General features: G+C 42.3%; 1 protein-coding gene across 1 annotated transcript; it reads right to left on the bottom strand.

Annotated features, from left to right (window-relative positions):
• Positions 1 to 158: 158 nt before the first annotated feature.
• On the bottom strand, positions 159 to 2,118 carry SARC_13979 (hypothetical protein; the record flags this gene model as incomplete). Its single annotated transcript, XM_014291890.1, has 4 exons — positions 159 to 239; positions 535 to 751; positions 1,261 to 1,396; positions 1,962 to 2,118. Coding segments are annotated over 4 exons (591 nt in total), but the record flags the coding sequence as incomplete, so codon positions are not given.
• Positions 2,119 to 2,745: the final 627 nt, after the last annotated feature.

The following is a 2,745-nucleotide window of genomic DNA, read 5'->3' on the forward strand; positions in this document are numbered from 1 at the left end:
ATATATACTACTATANANATANATATANACTANATATATAATATATATATATATATATATATATATATATATATATATATATATATATATATATATATATATATTTATATATATGTTTATAAATATAACTACATACATCGATACATAACATGCACACACCTGTAACTCCTTGGCGTGCGCGCGCTTCATATCCTCAACCTGGGCGAGCAAGCCTTCGTACTGATCTTGCTTCTCGCTTGCTGATAGTCAAAAAGAAAGCGTTGCTTAGTGACACGGGCAAGAGCTTTACGAATGAATGGGGTATTCAACGCTACTATGTATCCCATACACATAACCTCCTACTATAACACAGGTAAGAGCTGTATGTATAGGTTATTCAACGCTACTAGGTATCCCATACACACAACCTCCTACTATAACACAGGTAAGAGCTGTTTGTATAGGGCACTCAACGCTACTGCTACTGCATATGCATCACATACACATAACCTCCTACTGTAGCCCAGGTGGTACTGTCCCTCGCATGACACACACCCTGTTTAGCTGCTGCATCTGTACGGAAGAGCTGGTCCACCTTATCGCGAATCCGCTGGTTGTCTTCGCGCATACTCTTTATTTGCCCACACGCGCGCTCGTACTCTGCCTGGCTGGACTTGAGCTTCTCCCGAAGTTCGACTCGCTCAGCCTCGGCCGTGTCTAGGTCGGTGGTCATGCGTTCGAGCGCTATATCCACACCCCTCCTTTGCGTGCGCTGTGATATGGGGTCGTTATTGAATGGGGCGAGGACGGTGTGTGAGAGAGAAATGGGTGGCTTTTGTTGAATCCGGGACGATTGAGTGGGAGGTAAACTTGCTGTATGAGTGTTTTGGTTTGGTTTGTTTTGTGGGTTGTTTTGGGTTGTGTTTTGTGTTTTGTTTTGGGTTGTTTTGTGTTTTGGGTTGGTTGGTACCCTGTAAACACACATATGGACGCTCGTGCACATCACCAGAGAAGAGAGACAAGGTGCACGAATCATAGATGATTGCTTTGGCAACACTCTATGTGTATCGTTGGATAAGTGCGCTGTTAGTAGTTCACACACACACCTATGCTATTGTCGCGACAAGATATAAGCATTCACACAATATAATACGTTCGAGCGTAGTTGTTATGATTCAAATCAGGTCTGTAAGAAGCGCACACGTGCAAACATCAAATAACCACAGCACGCCTCCGTCACACACACACATTCAAACACGCCTAATTTACACTGGAAGGTACCTCTGATTCAAGCTGGGTTTCAAGCACTTGGATACGATCAGCGGCAGAACTGTGCTCTTTGTGCAATGCTTGATACTGTGCCTTGAAGCGGTCTTTCTCTCGCTCTAGTTCATCGAGTTCTTCCTGGTGAGTGGTCCTGGTTCATAATATCGTGAATATAAGCCAGAAAAAATATACTTAAGTCCTACATCCGAATATATACTCTCTATATATATAAATATATATATATATATATAAATATATATATATATATAAATATATTTATATATATAAATATTTATGCATAATACACATAGATACATAGATACACACACACAAACATATATATATACATACATACATATATATATATATATACAAATAAATACATATACATATTAGACACAGGTACACACACACTCATTTATGTGTAGATAAACTTATATATATATACATATATATACTCACGCACACACACACATATTAAAATATATACACACACACACATACACACGCATGCACACACAAGCATACACACAAACACGCACACACGCACACACACACTTATTAAAATATATACACACACACACATACACACGCATGCACACACAAGCATACACACAAACACGCACACCCAGACACACACATATATATATCCATCTATAAATACTTCAGAAGCATCAAAAGCACCACACTCAGCTGCAGTTCATCCGACTTCTCACCGCTCCGTCTGTTGTTGATGTATCTGCTTCTGTCCGCGGGCTTCGTACTTCTTGAGATGGTACGACAGGTTGTCGCGTGTCTCGTTCGAGCTGGCCAGTTCTTCCTCCAGATCCAGTAGCTCTGACCGTAAGGCTTCAATGTCACTCTCGCGAGCACCTGCAGCGGGAGATGCGATCAGGAAGGTAAGCGTTCACCCCGAACAACGCCAACGTATATGGGTGGCCTGATGAGTGTGGTGGCGTGTGTGTGGTATTGACTTTCTATTATCCGTGTATGATTGGTATTACATGCGCGTAAACGTTCGATAACGGGAACGGGGCTGGGACGCCCGGAGGAGATTCATGGCGACGATCAGTTTGCATCAGCGAGCCTGCATCAACGTTGAATAGGGACTGACCGTAGTGTGCTGTTAACTGGCTGTACTACAAAACTATAGCCAGGCCCACTTCACAGAGATCAACCAAAGCGTGTTTGCGTACACACACATGCAGACACCGTACCAATTATCTCGTTCATCTCCCGCTCTGTTTGTGCGCGCACTTCGGCGGCCGTGGTCTGTACCAGAGACTCTCGTTCCTGTGCGAACAGAGACGTCAGCAAGTCCTTCTGCTTCCGATCCGCATTCGACTCGAAAAGCAGCAGTTCAACACGCTCTTGCAGTCCATCTCGCTCCTATGTAAGCGCATATGTGTGTAGACATTGGTAAACTTCGTATAGGCACATATAATACATAGCATTATGTATAAATATAAATATAAATATAAATAAACACTTAATTTATTA

This window comes from Sphaeroforma arctica (genome assembly GCF_001186125.1).
Source record: "Sphaeroforma arctica JP610 unplaced genomic scaffold supercont1.3991, whole genome shotgun sequence".
NCBI lineage: Eukaryota > Ichthyosporea > Ichthyophonida > Sphaeroforma > Sphaeroforma arctica.